Source organism: Odocoileus virginianus, chromosome 19 (assembly GCF_023699985.2).
Source record: "Odocoileus virginianus isolate 20LAN1187 ecotype Illinois chromosome 19, Ovbor_1.2, whole genome shotgun sequence".
NCBI classification, from domain to species: Eukaryota; Metazoa; Chordata; class Mammalia; order Artiodactyla; family Cervidae; genus Odocoileus; species Odocoileus virginianus.
The window spans coordinates 49518567-49537289 of NC_069692.1; the positions used below are offsets into that span (position 1 = coordinate 49518567).

At 41.4% G+C, this 18723-nt stretch overlaps 1 protein-coding gene across 1 annotated transcript in view; it reads left to right on the top strand.

The window, feature by feature from the left end:
* Positions 1-18723, top strand: part of LMBRD1 (LMBR1 domain containing 1) — a 132665-nt gene that overhangs the window by 36185 nt on the left and 77757 nt on the right. The window contains exons 4-5 of the mRNA XM_020897090.2: positions 10204-10301; positions 12661-12728. Of these exons, the coding sequence (XP_020752749.2) occupies positions 10204-10301; positions 12661-12728 (166 nt within the window). The remainder of the gene's footprint in view (positions 1-10203; positions 10302-12660; positions 12729-18723) is intronic.

Here is an 18723-nt window from a genome sequence, read left to right on the forward strand (position 1 = left end):
TATGTACCGGTATTTCAGCTAATGTTTCTAAGTAGCTTTGGAGTCAACAGTCTAGTCATCATTAGTTTCTACACAATTGTGTGTTACACTGTAAATTGCTTAGCCTTTTCCCTGACTGTGTAATTTAACAATTTAACAGTTTCTTGTTATAAAAATAGCATTGCAGCATAAACCTTGGAATTAATTGGAAAGAGAGGAACAACCAGCCAAAATAGTCCTTAAGAGAAACAATTGTTCTTCAGATGACGTATTCTAAGTCAGAACCTATAGACGATTTTATTCTGAAAGTTCTATACTGTCAGATCATGCATCAGAATGTTAACCACTTTGCTGTATTAGCAGTGGTGCTGATATCTCTTGTCGTGTAATGAATTGCCCCCAAACTTCTCAGTTTAAGACCGCAGACGGACGTTATCTCACGTTCCTGTGGGTTAAGAGTCCAGATGCAGCTCTCAGCAGGGACTGCGGTGTCCTGGGGCGTGGGCAGAGGCGGCTTTAGGCCTGGGCTGTCTGTGTTCAGCAAAGTCAGCTTTTGCCGCATGTTCTTTGCATAGGGCGGCTCACAACATGGGAGCAAACAAGATGGAAACCAGAGTTTCTTAGTCACTCATTGCCTGCTTTGGTCATACTCTGTTGTCAGCAGTGAGTCTAGTCCAGCCCACACCCAGAAGCAGGGCATGAGTATCAGAGATGTTGGCCTCTTCAGAGGCTGCCCGCCACAGCTGTTTTGCAAATGTTGACAGCTTTGGTATTTACTCAACACGTAATACTTTCATACTTGCAGAGTATTTATTAAGCAGACAAGGTATGAGGTTTGAAGCCAGCGTTTTGCAGTCCCCTATGTGCCTTTCCCCAGTGCCATCTCCTCCCCAACCCCTTAGAAATAAACACTGTTTAAATTCAGTCTGTGTTAATTCTTTACTTGCCTTATAGTATGGGCTATATCCTTAGTTATCCTTTTTTGAAGTGTCTATGAAATTATTTGCTTGTTTTCATTCAAGTCACGTGTTTCTAGAGTTCATCCATGCTACTGCATAAGGTGTACTTTATTATCATTATGCGTGACTGTGTACTGCATGCTCATCATTCTGGACATTTGGGCAAACAGTGAACATGTTCGTACATGTTTCCTGTTGCATGTATGCAAAAATACATACATACAGTAGAATCGATGGGTCATAGGTCATGTGCAGCTTCAACACCCTAAACAGTGCACTATCATTTTTCTAAATGTACCAATTTAAGTCCTCTTAGGAGGCTGTACTCTTTCTAGTTGCTCTGTACCCAAAACTTTGATATCACCATGTATTTGTAGTTTTTGCCAGTTTGGCAAACGTGAGGTGATCATTCACTAATCTGCATTTCTCTTATTTGGAAATGAAGTTGCATATCTTTTAAGATTTATTGGCTTTTTTAGCTTTCTTCTTCAAGTGCCTTTTGGCAGTTGGGATGTGGTTTTGCTACTGATTTAAGATTTTTTTTAAAATGTACTCTGAGTAGTTTAATTTAGTGATTCTAAGTGTTTTTTTTCCCCCACTAGAAGTAAGCTGTGTGAGAGGAGGGAAAATGTGAGCTTTGGTCCTTGACCCCTAGAATGATGCCTGGAACATACTCAGTAGATGTTTGTTGAACTGAATGCATTTGTCGGGGGAGATAATCATGAGAAGTTTGTTTCATATGTTCGCTCTTCTGAGTGATGTGTTGCAGGAATAGATTGTTCTTAAACCATCTTTGCATTCCTTGGATAATGCTAGATTGATCATGGTGGTGGCTTTTTGGGTTTGTTTTTAATTTTTTTGCTAGATTTCATTTGCTGCTATCTTGTTTAGGTTTCTTTTAAAGCTTGATTTAGAGGTGAAACTGGCCTGTGATTTTCCTTTATCTTTTTCTCATCAGGTTGGAATATGACGACTGCTAGTTTGCTAAAATGAATCGACAGGTGCCCTTGGCGTGTGTTAGAGAGTGCTGGGAAGCACCTCACCCCACCATATGGTTCCTTTCTCCCGTGAACTGTTCACGTGTTACTGGCAGCCAGGGAATGGATGTGAGCATGGCGGTTTGTGCTAGTGCTCCTTGCGACCCTTTCACAAAACTGTTACTCTTCAAACCCTGCAGCTGAACTCTGCTGTCTCTAGAATTCTTTATAGCCGTATGGGAATACTTCCAGCAAGGATGAAAACAGTGGTTTCATCGAATTGTTGAAGTTGTTACTCACTAAGCCAGTAAGTTGTGTCCAACTCTTTTGAGACCTCATGGACCGTAGCCTGCCAAACTCTTTCTGTCCATGGGATTTCCCAGGCGAGGATACTCCAGTGGATTGCCGTTTTCTTCTCTAGAGGATCTTCCTGACGTTTGGATCAAAGCTGCTGCTTCTGCATTGGCACACAGGTTGTTTACCACTGAGCTGCCATAGAAGCCCTTTCATCAAATGAGGAGGCATGATTTATGTGTGACCATAACAGGCAAGTTTGGCCTTGGAGTACTATGAAGCAGGGCTGAGGCCAACAGTTTGCCGTGAGAAGGCAGGGGCACACACCCTCACAGCAGACACCTCCTTCCAACAGCACAAGACACGGCTCTACATGTGGACATCACCGAATAGGCAGCGCCAACTCAGACTGATTATACTCTCTGCAGCTGAAGACAGAGAAGCTCTGTACAGGAGCACGAACAAGACTGGGGGCTGACTGTGGCTCACATCATGAACTCCTTATTGCCAAATTCAGACTTAAATTTGGGAAAACCACTAGGCCACTCAGGTATGACCTAAATCAAATCCCTAATGGTTACACAGTGGAAATGACAAATAGATTCAAGGAATTAGAACTGACAGACAGAGTGCCTGAAGGACTATGGACAGAGGTTCTTGACATTGTACAGGAGACAGAGATCAAGACCACCCCCAATAAAAAGAGATGCAAAAAGGCAAAATGGTTGTCTGAGGAGGCCTTACAAATAGCTGAGAAAAGAGAAGTGAAAGGCAAAGGAGAAAACTAAGATGTACCCATCTGAATGCAGAGTTCCAAAGAATAATAAGGAGAGATCAGAAAGCCTTCCTCAGTGAACAATGCAAAGAAATAGAGGAAAACAATAGAATGGGCAAGGCTAGAGATCTCCTCAAGAAAATTAGAGATACCTAGGGAACATTTCATGCAAAGATGGGCACAATAAAGGACACAAATGGTATGGACATAACAGAAGCAGAAGATATTAAGAAGAGGTGGCAAGAATACACAGACGAACTTTACAAAAGAGATCTTAATGACCCAGATAACCACGATGGTGTGATCACTCACCTAGGACCAAACATGGTATAGTGTGAAGTCAAGTGGGCCTTAGGGAGCATCACTGCAAACAAAGCTAGTGGAGGTGATGGAATTCCAGGTGAGCTATTTCAGATCCTAAAAGATGATGCTGTGAAAGTGCTGCACTCAATATGCCAGCAAATTTAGAAACTCAGCAGTGACCTTAGGACTGGAAAAGGTCAGTTTTCATTCCAATCCCAATGAAAGGCAGTGCCAAAGAATGTTCAAACTACTGCAGAATTGCACTCATGTCATATGCTAGCAAAGTTATGCTCAAACTTCTTCAAGCGAGGCTTCAACAGTATGTGAACTGAGAACTTCCAGATGTTCAGCTGAATTTAGAAAAGGCAGAGAAACCAGAGTTAAATTGTCAACATCTGTTGGGTCATAGAAAAAAACAACAGAATTCCAGAAAAACTAATTCTGCTACATTGACTATACCAAAGCCTTTAACTCTATGGATCACAACAAGCTGTGGAAAATTCTTAAAGAGATGAGAATACCAGACCACCTGACCTGCCTCTTGAGAAATCTACATGCAGGTCAAGAAGGAACAGTTAGAACCGGACACGAAACAACGGACTGGTTCAAAATTGGGAAAGGAATATATCAAGGCTGAATATTGTCACCCTCCTTATTTAACTTCTATGCAGAGTACATCATGAGAAATGCCATGCTTAATGAAGCTCAAGCTGGAGTTAAGATTGCTGGGAGAAGTAGCAATAGCCTTAGATACGAAGATGACACCACCCTTATGGCAGAAAGCAAAGAGGAACTAAAGAGCCTCTTGATGAGGGTGAAAGAGGAGAGTGAAAAAGCTGGCTTAAAACTCAGCATTCAGAAAACTAAGATCATGGCATCCAGTCCCATCACTTCATGGGAAATAGATGGGGAAACAATGGAAACAGTGAGAGACTTTATTTTCTTGGGCTCCCAAATCACTGTAGATGGTGACTGCAGCCATGAAATTAAAAAATGCTTGCTCCTTGGAGGAAAAGCTATGACCAGCCTAGACAGCATATTAAGAAGCAGAGGCATTACTTTGCCAGCAAAGGTCCATCTAGTCAAAGCTATGGTTTTTCCAGTAGACATGTATGAATGTGAGAACTGGACCATAAAGAAGGCTGAGCGCTGAAGATTTGACACTTTGGAACTGTAGTATTGGAGAAAACAACAGTTGTGGTGTTGAGAGTCCCTCGGACTGCAAGGGGATCAAACCAGTCAATCCTAAAGGAAATCAGTCCTGAATATTCATTGGAAGGACTGATGCTGAAGCTGAAACTCCAATACTTCAGTGACCTTATGTGAAGAACTGACTCATTGGAAAAGACCTTGACAGAGGATGAGATAGTTGGATGGCATCACCAACTCAATGGACATGAGTTTGAGCAAGCTGCAAGAGATGGTGAAGGACAGGGTGGCCTGGCGTGCTGCAGTCCATGGGGTTGCAAAGAGTTGCACACCTCTGTGTTACTGAATGACAATAACAGATTTTGGTCTCTTTATTCCATTGAGTAATCAGGCAACAATACCTCCCATTTCAGCTGGAGGGCCTGGCGTTTATTAGACGACTGCTGGTTATCAGGGCAAGTATGTTTTGAACCTGGACTAGGTGGCCCATCACGATACTGCCGTGTTCGGGGGCACGGACTTCGTCTACTGACCACTCCCAGACAGGATCACCAAGGACATGGCTCAGGGGTGAATGTTTGGGTTACCCCATTTCTCCTGCAATGTGCTGTGAACAGATTGGAAATAAATGGCTGGAATGGTTTTTCAGTCTCAGTTAAAGTAAGACTGGAGAGAGGTACCCGGGCTGGTGTAGCAGCATTCTGCAGGGCCTCCACTCGCTTCCCTCTGCTCTCCCTCCTTAGTACCTGATTGCCACCTTAAAGTCACCACAGAGTCCAGAGGTGTGGCTGGAGTTTAAGCTGTCGTGTGCACATTTGAGGCAGAAAGTCGAAGGAGGAAAGACAAAAAGGAGAGTGAGCTGAAAGGAAAATGGGTGGTGTGTGTGCAGCTGGCAGTCTTGACCCCAGATTGCTTCAGCTGGGCCAGTGGGATAATTTTAGAAGGCTTTTAGAATTCCCAGAATATCTTAATTCTTTGACCCTCTAAAACAAAAAGCTTTGTAATGATTAATTATACTATTACAGTATTGACTGAGCTATTCTATGTCTCAGATTTCTCGTTGGTAGTCAGGAGGAATAAAGAATGTCTAGAAATTCTGAAGCCTGATTTGTCCAAGTTAATTCTTATGTGAGTTATAGTTTAAAAATGCAGTTTTCAAAAGATACGTTGTTTGTGTGTATTTAAAAAATCATAAGAATTATCATGTATTCTTTGCCACAGTTTTTGTCTGGCTTTTTAAGAGTTGATGGCTTTCTGTTCTTTTGTTTTTGCTAGTTTTGTTTTAAAAAAATAACTTGTTTTATGAGTCTAATTTCTGCCAATTTCCGTAGACATGAAGTTTAAAATTTCATTTTTAGTGTGTTTTCTTTGATATTAGTGGGACTATTAAACCAAAAAGTCTGTTTATCTTTTACTTGTTAGTAGCAATCTTTTAGCAAAAACTATTACAAGGAAAATGTATTTTATAAAGATGTCAGGATTTGAGAGTGTCATTCCTGTTGGAGTTAAGAATAATTTTCCTTTGAAAATAGCTATCAGTTTGAAGTATAACTTTAAAAGAATCAGTTTCTCTGTTTCATGATAGCATTTTTTAAATTTATAGATATATAGTACCAACTTGGCATTAGAACTGATCTGAAGCACATGAAAATGTTAATGTATTTTTAGTTTCTTTCTTTACAGTTTAACATTTACATGCTAAAGGAAGAGCTCTTTTTGAAGGACACTGAAAAAGAGCAGTCCGATTACAATAAATGGCTGAGGATGTGGTGTCAGGGCAGCCCTGGACAGACCAATATCCCAGAGTCTCTTCAGAACCGTGTGTCGTCCCCACTAAACTTTTTCTGGATATTCTTATAGCAACATATGAGATTTTTGGTTGCTGTATATCTTCATGTCTCTTTATAGTCAGTGAAAGTGAAGTGAAATCACTCAGTCATGTCCGACTCTTTGCAACCCCTTGGACTGTAGCCCACCAGGCTCCTCCGTCCATGGGATTTTCCAGGCAAGAATACTGGAGTGGGTTGCCATTTCCTTCTCCAGGAGATCTTCCTGACCCAGGGATTGAACCCGGGTCTCCCACATTGTAGGCAGACGCTTTACCATCTGAGCCACCAGGGAAGTCAGTAACTGCCCCCAAATACTTTTTTGACTTGGGTCATGATAAGCCAGTTTTGCTAGGTTCTGGAACTTCTTTAAGCTGTACTAGAAGGTACTAGAAGGTGTAGGCTTCCCTGTGGCTCAGCTGGTAAAGAATCTGCCTTCAATGCAGGAGATCTGGGTTTGATCCCTGGGTTGGGAAGATCCCCTGGAGAAGGGAAAGGCTACCCACTCCAGTATTCTGACCTGGAGAATCCCATGGACTATATCCACGGAGTCACAAAGAGTCGGATGCGACTGAGCGACTTTCAGAAGGTGTACATCTTCCAGTGTCTGTGCTACTTTTATTCAGCCTAAGGTCTGTGAGGTCCATCCTTATCACAGGTATTCATAGGTTTTTCTTTCTCATTGCCATTTGTATGCCTTTACCACTCGGTTTGTCTGTTCACCTGTTGTTGGACATTTGGGCCATTTCCAGGTTTTGATCACTGTTAATGATATTGCTGTCAACTTTCTTGTGAATCAGACTTGATATTGTTTCCTTCTCACATTTCTTGAGGGGGGAACCTGCTTATGTGGGTGAGCCTTGACCAGTACCTGGAAACCTGGCCCTTGGATGTCACCTGATAGTACTCACTGATTAGTGGATATATACCGCTGAATACAGAACCATGCAGTCCAGCTTGTTTAGATTGTTTGTGTATGTGACTTGTGATACAGCTGCTTTCCTTCTTGGAGTCTGTACTTCTGGTAATCTTAACTGGTCACTCAGGCACTTGTGCCTGCATTATACATCACCACTAAGAACCCTGGACTCTGCCACTCAGGCAGGCTTCTCTGGGCAGAAAGACTTTGCCTGTGTTGCTCCACTTCATTGCCGGGGGAGTGGAACTGTCTAGTTACGTGGTAGGTATATGTTAACTTGGGGAGGAACTGCTAGACAGTTCTCCGCAGGGTTTTGCTGTTTATAGTCCCTCTTGAAAAGCATGGGGAAGTATGTTCTGCATTCTTGTCAATACGTGGTATTGTCAGTTTAATTTTAGCCATTCTGGAGTCTATAGCCTCTCATTATGGGCTTAGTTTGAATCTTCCTAATGACTAATGAAAGTAAAGAAAGTGAAGTCACTCAGTCGTGTCTGACTCTTTGTGACCCCATGGACTGTAGCCTGCCAGGCTCCTCCATCAATGGGATTTTCCAGGCAAGAATACTAGAGTGGGTTCCCATTTCTTTCTCCAGGAGATCTTCCTGACCCAGGGATTGGACCTGGGTCTCCCACATTACAGACAGATGCTTCACCGTCTGAGCCCCCAGGGATTAATGATGAGCACCTTGTCAGTGATGCTTATTGGCCCCTAAATACTGGGAATGCTTATGAAACAGTCACTGCACTCTGTGGCTGTCAAGGCCAAGGCCACCAAGTAGTAGACACAGGCATGCTGAGGCTGAAGCCAGACCTTACTGCATCTGTCAGTTTATCAAGCTTGGCATATGGCTGTCAGCCCAATAAACTCTGTTATAATTTAGGGTTTTTCCTATTCTTAATAAATTATTTGATTATTTCAGTCCTAATATTGATACAGTGTTTAGGGTGATTTATAGTGTTTTCCCTTTTATGTTTAATTTTTTGAAGCTTTTTGTTGTTCAGTCACTCAGTTCTGTCTGACTCTTTGCCACCCTGTGGACTGCAGCTCGCCAGGCCTTCCTGTCCATCACCAACTCCCAGAGCTTGCTCAAACTCATGTCCATTGAGTCAGTGATGCCATCCAGCCATCTCATCCTCTGTTGTCCCCTTCTCCTCCTACAGTCTTTCCCAGCATCAGGGTCTTTTCCAGTGAGTTGGCTCTTTGCATCAGGTGATCAAATATTGGAGCTTCAGCATCAGTCCTTCCGGTGAATATTCAGGACTGATCTCCTTTGGGATTGACTGGTTTGATCTCCTTGCAGTCCACAGGACTCTCAAGAGTCTTCTCTAACACCACAGTTCAAAAGCATCAGTTCTTCAGAGCTCAGCCTTCTTTATGGCCCACCTAGTATTTTGGTACTTTTTTGAATACTTGTTTATTTCCACTGGCTCTTAGATCTGTAATAACAATGTTAATTCTGGCTACTCTGTGGTTTATAGTAGAAACATCAGTATTCATTACCCTTAAATATTTGCTGTCATTTTTAGTACCTTACAATATTCAGAGGCTGCATAGATTTCACAAAGTATCTGTAATCCCAGAATTGAGTATGCTGACAGTCATGCTGTGATTGGGCAGTATAAATTAACTCTGACCTTTCTATCAGTTAAGAGTCTGGTTGTTCTGAGTTTTTTTTTTTTTTTTTAACTATGTTGCGTTTAGTGGGGGCTATTTCATAAGTGACTTCCAGAAAAATGAAACAGTGCTAGCTAGTATTTAGATCATGTTTAAAAATTCTGTAATTTATAGTCATTCTTCCCAAGAGAATAGGAGTAATTTAGCTTTATTATACATTACTAACAATACTTTTAATTTGTTAGTAATTAAAAGTAGCTATTTTAATTTGTTAATAATTTATTTTAAGTATTATATATTACTAACAAACTTTTAATAATACTTTTTTGGATAAAGGGGTATAATGATTCTCATCCTGTGGTTCCTTTATATAATTGCATAGTCACTATTTCCCATGAAATAGTGTATGAAAATAAATGTAAATACACAGATTTCTTAGGTTTCTTGAGTCTGAAAAATTGTTTCTGTTGTTTTGTTTTAAATCTATATATATCTATAGCTATAGATATGTATGTATATATGTATATATGTATATATAGATATATATTGTATCTATAGCTGTTGAAATTTCAAGTTCTATGCTGAATTAAAAGCAATACTTTGACTACTGGTTGAAAGTATCTCAAATCTAATGTTATTTTAAAGCAGATAAATAGAAGTTCATATCAGTTAACTTTGTATCTGATTTTACTGTTTCTTACAATTTCTCTACCCTAATTTTTTTATAAGATCAGTTCATAACAGTGCATATTTTAAACTTTGTTGCTCAGTCTCTGGGTCGTGTTCGACTTGTCGACTTGTCGTGACGTGACGCCATGGACTGCAGTATGCCAGGCTTCCCTGTCCTTCGTCATCTGGAGTTTGCTCAGATTTGTGCTCATTGAGTGGATGATACCGTCTAACCATCTCCTCCCCTGCTCCTGTCTACTCCTTTTAGACATAGGTTGGGGAAATTATTTGTAACAAAAGAATCGTATCAGTTACAGCTGTTTCTTTAACTTGAGTGACTGGCAAATGTGTCAGCTGTACTCAGTATTAAGTTGGAAAGAATATAAAAGTTAGTTTATTTACATAAGGTCGTTCACAGAAAGTTCTTAGTGCTGTGGTGTGTATGTCGTAAGACCTGAGATGTTAGAGGCCACAGTTTATCGACATATTTAGTACCATGATTATTGCTAAAAATTGCCCCAACGTTAACTTGAATTATGATTTGCTGTGTGATAATAATGGTGTTGATTTCTTGAAGCAGGGGTCAGAAAAGGTTGATTTGGATATTACACATATATATCAAGTTGCAGGTCTAGGGGTCAGATAGAGATGAGTGAATCTGGGGTGTGTGTACCTATATGTTTGAAACGTTTGTTAAGTTCCTATGTTTTTATTATATCTCATCTCATTCTTTCTACAGCCTTATATTCTGTTATATTATTCTGTGTGTTCTTCTGGATCCCTTTTGTCTACTTCTACTATGAAGAAAAGGATGATGATGATACTGGTAAATGCACTGTAAGTAGCTTTATTTTAGAGGTCTCAATTTGGGGGTGAGGGATTATTTCCTCCTGTTTTCAAATAATGTGACCTTGAATTCTCAAGCAGTGTTGTCTAATAGAAGTATAATGTAATATATATAGTATATATGAATATAATGTGAATATATATATATGAATATATACAATATATATGCAATATAATGTAATCCACATGTGAATTTAAAATTTTCTAGTAGCCACAATAAAATGTTATTTTTTAACTTAAACAATTAAAAATTAAAATTATTTTTCATGACACATTGTATTTAATATATGTTCAAGTATTATTTCAGATAGTCAAAAATGTTATTAATGAGACGTTACTCTTTTTCACATTCTGTGAAATTTAGAGTGCAGTTTACACCTGCAGCACACCCCGGGTCAAACTAACTACATCCCAGTGCCCAGGAGTCACGGTACTGTGGCTGTTGTTTTCCAGCAGTTCTACAGCTGGGCCAGCACACGCACTTCTGTGTAAGGCCAGTGCTGAGCGGGCGTGACGTGCGGTAGGAGGGGCCACGCCTGGCCTACAGGGTGCATACTTCTGTGTAAGGAGTGCTGGGTGGGCGTGACGTGCGGTAGGAGGGGCCGCGTGTGGCCCGCAGGATGCGGTTTGCTGACGCGTTCTCCGATGGAAAGGGGGACTTGCAGACTGTCCTTACTGATCCCACAGTAGTACAGAAACCTGAGTGCACGTGCATGTCCAAACCTGCAGACCGAGGTCACTTAAGTCTTGGTATAAAACTTCACTGAAACCTTGGCATGTAGATTTCAGGAAGATCTTAGAAGCACATTAATATAGTATATAACTGAGTTGGGCCTGTCTCTGGAATGCATTGGTGGTTTAGAACCAGCACTTTTGCTAATATATAGTAATTTAATAGGTCCTAGAAGAAATTGTATGTTGAAAGGTGTTTGCCTAAATTGAACACTTTATTTCTAGTTTAAGGGAAAAACAGCATAAAAAGAATAAATTTATTTTGTCTTTTTATTGAGTTACAGGAATTTGTTTTATAACTTGTTTTTGGTTTGTAATATTTAAATACATAAGCAAATATATTCACTCAAAAGCCAGCATTAGACATAGCCGTGCTTATTAAAACTTTACAGCATTTGCATTAAGATCATTATCAGAGTACATCAGCAATATTTTAAATGATTCCCAGAGTGGTAGTCAGTTCAATTTGTTAGAGGAAAAAGTGTTTAAATATTTATAAAGAAAGTTGGATTATTATCTGCAGATAGTGTGTGATTCTGTATTTGAAGACCCAGGGTGTGTAAGGTAGAGTGGCTAGTCACATATCTGCTGTTGAAAATGGGCTGAGCAGGTGCTTCCTTTCTTCACTGCTTCTCAAGTGCATCTTCCCCATCCCCTGTGGTTGACCCTCCTTAACTTTACCTTAGGTATTTTCCTAAAGACTGTCTCAACTCCTTTGTGAATAAGAATTTATCATGTGAAGCAAACAGTTAAATTTTAAAAGGTGATTATTTTAGAGATCTCATTAGGCCTAGAGACAAGTCATGTTTTCTTTGCTCGCTGATGTAGCTTTTCCTTTGAGATTAACTTTTCTTTCCATATATTTAGAGTGTCTAGTTTGTGTTTTTGTTAAACTTTGGCTTATATTATGCGTACCAAGCAAAGCACAGAATTTAAAGAACTGAGTTCTTGGTTTCAAGTCCTTGTTTAATCCCTTCGCATGTATGTGACATATAGTAAACTGTTTAACCTCTGGGCCACAGTTTCCTTATCTCTGAAGGAGGGATGGGAATGCCTATCTCAGGGGTGTTGTAAGTATGAAATGAATTTAACATATGTACAGTTCTTAGAAACAGTCCTGGCATGGCATGTGCCTTATATATATGTATGCATATTTATAAAATAAATTTTTATAAGTATATGTTTTATATATTATATGTATATCCAAGCATACATAAATTAAATATTATAATTGTTGCTTAATTATTACTTAACCCATTTTGATGAATTGGGCATTGTAGATTCTGATTGCTCTCTATTTTGAGGAATATTTTATTAAATATTCTGGTACTTATTAAAGTAAATTAATTACTGTTAAGTCTCCCACAAAGAATTAATTATATTTTAGGTGTACTGCCTTTTCATGAGGTCAAATCATTGAAAAGATTTAAAAAATCTAGTATAGTGTGAAAGATACTTAAGATGTGTTATATACATTGTTTTTCAATAAAGAGGAACTTTGCACAGTGGAATATAAATAAATGTACATTGGACAGAAAGTACTGTTACATTGTAGCAAGAATACTTTATATTTTAAAAGTTTTACTAAATGGAATGTTTTTTCTCCTTTCACATCTAGCAAGTTAAAATGGCACTCAAGTATACTTTGGGATTTGTTGTGATTTGTGCACTTCTTCTTTTAGTTGGGTAAGTTTTGATTTTTCTTTTCCTGAAAGTGGAAACAGCATTATTTTAATGATAATGATAATAGTAATAAGGGCTCATTAATAAAAGTCCAAGAAAGAAAATCAAGAAAATCTTAAAAGAGCAAGCTACCTTTTATATCACCAACAATCAATAACCACTGCATTGTTCTATCTAGATATTTTTTAATGTGCTCAAATATTTGCAGAAAGCCCCTTCTCCCATATACCCTCTGTGTTGTAATTTTACATAGATGCGATTACTTTTCATGTGATTTTTCGTAATCACTGGTTGACACATTGCAGGCATCTCTTCAGGACAGATGCATCATTTTTGTGTATATTGCATTCCCTTCTTAGGATGTAGCAATTTATTTGGCTGGTCTTCTAGTGATGGCTACTTGGACATTTATGTTGTGCAGTTTTTCCATTTTTGTAAACAACACTTTGATGAAAAATCCTTGTCTGCATCTCTTTTCAGATTTGTTGCATCAGTCTTTAAAACTTTGAATTAATCTTTGTCAACAAGTTCTTTCTTTTTTTCTCTCTGTCTCTCTTCTTTTTTTCTCCCTGCTTCCCTCCTTCAGTCTCTCTTTCCTTCCCTTTCTTTGCCATGCTGGGCAACTTGTGGCATTTTAGTACTCTGATCAGGGATCGAACCCAGGCCTTCAGCTGTGAGAGCATGGAATCCTAATCATTGGACCACCAGGGAATTTCTAATGAGTTCTTAATTCTTTTTCCTTACGTTTTTATAAACTTAGTAAGTTTTTGTATATTTTTTAATACATTAAAAAATTTCATTTTGGAAAACATTTGTCCCTGTTAATGGAAGACATTTCTCATTGTTAAAATAGATCTTGATTTTTTTTTTTTCCTAGCAGCATTCTTAAGTTTCTTCATTTATTCAACTAAACATTTAATAGTCTTTCCTGGTGATTCAAATGGTAAAGAATCTACCTGCCATGTGGGAGACCCTGGTTTGATCCCTGGGTTGAGAAGATCCTATGGAGAAGGGAATGGCAACCCACTCCAGTATCCTTGCCTGGAGAATCCCATGAACAGAGGAGACTGGTGGGCTACATCTATGGGGTTGCAAAGTGTTGGACAGGACTGAGCGACTAACACATACACACAAACACCTAAGTTCGCCAGAGAGCCTGTGCATGTGCATGGAACACTGTTAGACTGAAAAAGAAGGCCTGCCTCTCCTGGGTCAGGTTGTGGGCCTGATCACAATAATCAGTGTGACTCCGAACACAGCCAGAACCAAGCAAACAGAAAGGTTTCAGAGATAATAAGTGGGCTTTAAAAATTAAAGTGAGACAGCATAAAACCTCAATTCCTGAAGACCAGTGAATTAGAAAAAACATGCATTTGCTGTGGAAGCAGTAATAAAATAATTTCTGTGGGGAAATTATTTTAAGATCCCTAGGATAAACAGTGAGTTGGGAATCAGTAAAAAAAAAAAAAAACCTTAGAACCGAAGGTTTCAAACTTCTGTCTTTTTGTGCCTGTATGCCGCCCAGTTCATTCCCAAAAAGGAACCAGAATCAGATTCCTACCAACATAAGACTCCTAAGACATGTCATTTGTCATGTTGGTTTCTGCAGAAGCTGCATCTTGTGAAGTAGTCTTTAAAAATAAAAATGAAAAAAACCAAAGAATACCATAAGAAGCCACTTTCTCCTTCCCACTGTAACCTTGCTTTGATTTGCTCTGTAAAGATTTAAGAAAAAAACAAAATCATTACTCTCAGATTCCTGAATTAATGTGACCTCACTCCGTGGCTAATGTGGCCAAGAGTAGATGCTTTTGTACAATTAAAACTGAAGGACTTTATATCAGCAGGACTTTAGGGCTCTGGTTCCACTGTGTTTGCTATAAAGTACACTGATGACAGGGTGGAGGTTGGAGAAAGAGGTGGAAACATCCGTCACAGGGTAACGTGACAGCTAGCAGGACCCTCGGTAGACTTTAAGGAACCAATTCTATTTTGATGAGGGAAACCCACATAATTAAGTTTCACATTTGCAAAATTATCACTATGAATTCAGGAACAAGAGGCACTGGGTTGCAGATACAATTCCATCTGTAGATACTAACTTTAGATTTAGAGAAGAAAAACACTTAGTGAATTAATATTATGAGTTGGGGTTTCTTAAGTGATTCCTAAATCCACCTGTGATACAATTAACGGTGTGATAAGAAGTCTACCATAGCCCTGGCTCAGAGGTGGTCTTCAGTTTCACAAAGTCCGTCTACAGGAACTCATGTAACTGGCTGTCACTGCTAAATCTGTTGTTTGCAGAAGCCCTAGAGCTCTGTTTGCTGAGTAGTGTCCTCGCCTTGTAAGCTCTTCCTGCATACAGGACATGCATCATGCACTTGTAACCGCAACGCAATACAACTGCTGTCAGAGTAGTGGTTTCAGGGTAACTGTTGGACTTCCTTCTCACCTGTGTGATCCTCTTTGCATACTGGACACTGTGAGCCCTTATCAACTTGTTCCTGAGTTATTGTCACTGCTGGAAGAGATGTGACCTTTTCCTTGTCAGCTGGGAGAGGCCCTGTGTTTTCCAGTTGTTGAAAGGATGTGTTCTAGTGGTATTGTTATTTATTTTAGCTATTGAATACATTTTTAAAGTCATTTTTGGCTTTTTAAATCAAGCCAGATCTAGTTATGTGAATTTGCTTTGTCAGTGTGTGGGGTCCCTTGTCTGTAAATCTAAATTACCTAGAATAGAGATCAGCAAACTTTTCTTAAAGAGTAGATAGTATTTCAGGCTAGGGGACCAAGTAGCCCGTGTAGCAGTGCTCAGCTCTCCTGTGGCTCTACAGTAAATCACAGTCAATGCATAAACCGAAGGGCATGACTGAGTGCCAGTGAAACTTTATTTACACACATGAGCCCTCAGTAGTTTGCTGGCTCCTTATTTCGAACATGACTGAGAACCATCAGTGAAATCACAAATCTTCATAGTAGCCAGGATATCTTTCCCAGACAAAACAGATTCTGAAGTTTCTTCTGCAATTTATTGGTTCTTCGTAGGGGGTTAGGAGAGCAGAGAAAGAAAGGAAAGACTAGGCCATGTTGGGGTGTGACCCTGTGAGAAGGCAGGATGAGGAGACGCTTGGAGGAGGTAGGGAGCCCAGCTGTGCGTGTGTGAGGGGAGGGCAGCAGTGTTCTCTACCCGGAGGAAAGGCTGGTGAGCCCGGGGTGGGAGTGCTTCTGGGGCCTTCAGGACAAAGCGAGGGTGGTGGGGGGCTGGAGTGGAGGGGCTGGGCCCAGCCACGGTGCAGAGAGGGAGTCGCAGCTGCCTGAGCAGGGCCTGGGGGCATTGGCAGGACTCTGCTGCTCATCCTCTGGGAGCGGGAGTTGCTGAGGGCCTTTGTTCAGGGAGTAACATGATCTGACGCTTGGCAGAGATCCCTGGATGGTGTGTTGAGAGTTGACTCTGTGGTGGTCAGGCTAGAAACTTGAGGTCTGTTAGGAGCTCTTGCAGTCACCCAGAGCAGATGGGATGGTTGCAGCAGTGGGGAGATCCTGCCCGTGGTTTGGGGAGAGAGCGGGCGGGGATTTCTGACAGGGCAGGCATGGAGGGGCTGAGACAGGGAGGAAAGGAGGATGCTTCTGGAGTTGGCCCAACTGCAGACTTCAGGGAGCACCCCTCTCACCTTTGAAACCAACCTCAAGCTGTTTGGTGAGGGTTCCTAAAACCACCCTCAGCTTTGCTAATTCTCTAGAAGGATGCACAGAACTCACTGTAATCAATTATATCCATGGCTACCAAGGGCTTCCCTGGTGGCTCAGAATGTGAAGTGCCTGCCCGCAATGCAGGAGACCCAGATTCTATCCATGGGTTGGGAAGATCTCCTGGAGAAGGGAATGGCAACCGACTCTAGTACTCTTTCCTGGGAAATCCCATGGACAGAGGAGCCTGGTGGGCAACAGTCCATGGGATCGCCCAGAGTCAGACACAACTGAGCAACTTCACTTCACTTACCATCTATTACAGGTAAAGAAGACAGATTAAAATCAGCCTCTTGAGAGATGCATAAGACAGAGTCTGGGAGGATTCCAGATGTTAGGTGCCTGTTGTCCTTTGGATCCATCACCCTGTGGCCTCCATGTGTGACGACATGTGTGGGGTACAGATTCCCTGCCATCCCAAACTAGAGGGTTGCTCGGAAACCTCTCCTAAACTGAAATAGCATAAAGGGAAGGAACAAGTACCTGAGGGCCCGCCTTGCTCACGGAGGCACAGAATAAACCAGAGGGGGCACAGATGCCTCAGACCCAGGTCCGGGTCATGGTGGCTGGATGCTGAGACCTGAGTGTGGTTCCTAGGGCAGAACTGGGTGGTGTCACTCTCTGCTCAGGGTGCACACTGCCTCTGTAACAGCTGACTCCAGAACCAACTCTGACATTGTCTTTGCCTTTTGCTTCATAAAAGTGACAGTTTTCTTTAGATTTCTTTCACCTAGTGAAAATAGGTACTAATGTAGGTCTTTCAGAAAAGTGAAATGGAATAAAGTGAACTTTCAAAATGCTGGAGGGCTACTTGTATTTCCCACAAGGGAAGCTCACATGGTGTTTTTATTGCAGCACGTCTGAGTGACCAATAGCCTGTAATTGCTTGTGTGGTCATCTCAACTCCACGCTAAATTGCATGCTGGTCTTTCTGGCCCACCACGTGAGGCTGGGTTGGTCAGTCTCTGTCCTGAACACAGATGCCCATCAGGTATGACTTGGATGACATGCCAGCATCGTGGGCAAAATTCAGACCTCGCTTTGGGCAAGGCCAGGTTCTTTACTCCACAGGAATGGTGACTGTCATCCACAGGCAGATCTGGAGGAGGAGCAGGTTTGCTGAGGGACCCTCACGAGCTCAGCTTGGTTCACGTTCAGTCTTAGCCTTCAGGAAGGATGTGGAGTAGGCAGCCAGGTCAGGCCGTAGGAAACTCAGATTTTAGTCTCTGTTCTTCCAGTAGCAGCATGCAGTGAGAAATAGAGCTTTATCCTTTGTAACTTGGGAAATGAGTCGGATGATTGTCGCACCCTGTGCTGCCTCCCTCCTTTCTCAGCCCTGGAGCCCTTTTGTGCTTATACTGAGAGCCTTGACGGTCAGAGGAGTAGCAGGTGAGAAGGAGGGGCATGCAGAGCTCTCAGACAGTGGGCGGCTGTGATGGCGGCGTGGGCAAGGGCGTTTCCTCCTCTTGTCTAGGAGGATGGGAATGGAAGGAGGTCCAGGTCGTTGCACAGGTTTTGGGGCAAATGACAGTGTTCCTCTCTGATGGGCTCTTGTTTTCTCCTGCATGTTTGCGGTGGGACGTCTGCTGAGGGCCCTGATGTGCGGGGCGGGCGTGGGCTCCTCTAGTTCACCAGCCAGAAGCTTGTGACCGGAGGACACAGAGTGCTGTTCGGTTATCTCCTTAGCCCATGTGAGTGTCTGTGTGAGGTGCATTAGGGTAAGTGATCGGCTGCATTTGCTGAAACTCTCTTGAAGTGACACACTTCTAGTCTTTGTTAAGTGATGAACTTTTTATTGATAAAACAGTAGATAATTTTATGGCCAGAATGTGGTCTAGGTTTAAGCAGATCATGCAGCTAACACTTCTGGAGCCCCTGTGGGTTTTTCCGTCTTAGTAATAAAGATGCAGGGTTGTGAACTCTGTCCTCATTCATGTGGAGAGAGATGCAGATACTTGAGTTACCATGTTTAAGGACTCTGATAAGAGACAGATGCCAGGGGTTGATGGTGGGGTAGCAAATTCTGCTTTACAGAATCAGGTAAGACATAAAAGGAATTAATCTTTGAATCAGAATTCGGTAAAGTGGAAATTGGTCAGCAGACTAGATAAGGAAAAGTGGTGGATAGCAGCTGTAATGAACAGTTTGCCCTTGAACACTGGGTTTGAGCTGTGTGGGTCCACTTACATGTGGGTTTTTGCAGTGGCCAGCCCTGCGCTCCTGAGAGGTTGGTTGATAATGTGGATGT